The sequence below is a fragment of the Gopherus evgoodei genome, unplaced genomic scaffold (genome assembly GCF_007399415.2).
Source record: "Gopherus evgoodei ecotype Sinaloan lineage unplaced genomic scaffold, rGopEvg1_v1.p scaffold_36_arrow_ctg1, whole genome shotgun sequence".
In the NCBI taxonomy this organism is placed as follows: domain Eukaryota; kingdom Metazoa; phylum Chordata; order Testudines; family Testudinidae; genus Gopherus; species Gopherus evgoodei.
The window spans coordinates 2,658,565-2,660,825 of record NW_022060038.1 but is presented as its reverse complement, the minus strand read 5'-3'; the positions used below and the strand labels follow the sequence as shown (position 1 = coordinate 2,660,825).

General features: G+C 44.4%; 1 protein-coding gene across 1 annotated transcript; it reads right to left on the bottom strand.

Moving 5' to 3' along the window:
- Window positions 1-386: 386 nt before the first annotated feature.
- On the bottom strand, window positions 387-1,355 carry LOC115641928 (olfactory receptor 51G2-like). The gene has a single exon (XM_030545279.1). It carries the CDS (start codon window positions 1,353-1,355, stop codon window positions 387-389), a length of 969 nt encoding a protein of 322 aa, XP_030401139.1.
- Window positions 1,356-2,261: the final 906 nt, after the last annotated feature.

Here is a 2,261-nt window from a genome sequence, read left to right as displayed (position 1 = left end):
AGCTTTTTAATGGCCCCTAGATATTTAACCAAAGACACTGGGACATTGACAGTCAGGTGTAATGGGAAACAACACCCACATCCCTTCTCTTTACTGAGTGTATCGGCAGGAATTCTGAGGTCAGAGCAGCCACCGATCCAGATGTTTATGGGCCAACATGCAACCAGTCCCCTGGCTCTTCACTGACACAGTCACTTTGTAAATTCTGCTGCTGCCTTGGTCTCTTTCTCCCAGTGCACCATCCTCCCTCACCAGGCCCTGTCCCATTTCTCCAGGCCTTAGACCCTTTCTGAACTTCTCTCTACAGAGTTTAGATTAGTAGTTCATGTCTTCTTGAGTGTAAGGATTGAATAGGTGCCCTGGCCATGGCCCATGTTTTTCATGTCTCATGTGACCAGCGGTGGAGCCAGCTGATGAACTCTCTTTTTCAATGCCCTGATTATCCTTGCACGAAGGTGTTTGCTTTTCAAACTGTACACAATTGGGTTCATCATGGGCAGGACCAGCAGGTAGACATAGCCGATGAGAATCTGAAGCAAGGGAAAAGAGCTATTCCCGAATCTCTGTACTACAGACAAGCCAATCCCTGGTATGTAGAAGAGTAGGACAGCACAGAAGTGGGAGACACAGGTGCTCAGTGCCCTGACGCACTCCGCATGGGAGGCAATGCTCAGCACTGTTTTCAGAATCTTTACATAAGATAGGAGGATGAGCAGCGAGTCCAACATCGCTGTGGAGACTGTGACAAAAAAGCCATAGATGCTGCTGACTCTAATATCTGAACAAGCCATCTTAATGATCTCTTGGTTCAAGCAGTAGGAACGGGAGAGGACATTGTCTTGACAATATTGGGAACGTTTCAGGAGAAAGGGCAGTGGGAATACTACGGCAACCCCTCTTAGCACACACACCAGTCCCATCTTGGCTATTCTTGGCAGGGTTAAGATGGAGGCATATCTCAGTGGGTGAGAGATGGCGATGAAGCGGTCAAAGGCCATCAACAAGAGAACAGAGGATTCAATGTATGAAAGCGAGTGGATGAAGAACAGCTGGGCAAAACAGGCATCGAGGCTGATCTCCCTAGCATTAAACAAGAATGTGCCCAATGTTGTTGGCATGGTGGCTATTGATAAACCAAGGTCTGTGACTGCCAGCATGGAAAGGAAAATATACATGGGCTCATGAAGACCTGTATCTGTTCTTAGAATGAACAGAATGACTGAATTTCCTACTACAGAAATAACATACACTAAGCAGAAGGGGACAGAGATCCAGAGATGGATGTCTTCCTGCCCAGGTATCCCAGTGAGAAGGAACATTGCAGAGTTGAAGTTGGTGTCATTGACAGCTGACATCATGTACTGGGAGGTCCGAGTAATTTTAAACCTTTCCTCCTGAAAGGACAAGCAACAGAAGACTAGATGATATTTAACAAGACATCTTTCTGCTCTCGTTATATTTCTAGAGAGTCCCAGGAGCTCAAAGAAGATCAGCAAAAACTTAATCTTGGATTTACACTGCTTATAAGAAGATAGGCACTCCCAGACTGGATCAGACCTGGAATCCATCCAGACCAGTATCCACTGGGCAGTTTGAGATGCTTCAGAGGAAGCCAGATGGAACCCTGCAATAGAAAGCCATGAGATTATCTGCTCCCAGGGAATATTTTCCCCTGACACCCACTATTTACACATATTTTGTACTGTACATGAGGAAGGTTTATAGTCCTTCCAAAACTTTTAAAATAGTCTTCACTAATGTAATTGGAATTTCTGGTTACCCACATAAACATACGGTTCCTTTTTGAATCCTGTTGATAACTTGTGGCTGGAAGTTCCGCAGTCTCCTTTAGGCCCGTGTGATTTTATAATTGTTGCCTTCCCACAGACACCTTTTCTGGCCCTTCACTTCTGAGTGTAGCCCGTTGTATTAGGCAATGAAAAGAGCATGGTAAAATCTGCCATTGTACTTATCTGCCTGTATTTAAGCTATTTATAAAAATGATTAATTGCCTTATTATATATTTTTTACTTTCTCCACTCCTGAGAGTCCAAATTATGCTGCTGCCTCTTTATAGCACACTGGACAAATTCCCAGGGCCAGGTTCTGATTTTAATAACAATGACTTCAACTGTGTCACTCCAGATTTACATGTGTAAATTCATTCAAAACCAGGCTCTATTAACTTTCCCTTACCAAATGCTCCCGGAGATACACTCTGACCCCCAGAATACCTCCAAGAGAAGCTTATGTGCTTTGCC

Bases quoted from the DNA above. Each gene is read 5' to 3' on its own strand.
- LOC115641928 (XM_030545279.1), bottom strand. From the start codon at position 1,355: ATGTCAGCTGTCAATGACACCAACTTCAACTCTGCAATGTTCCTTCTC.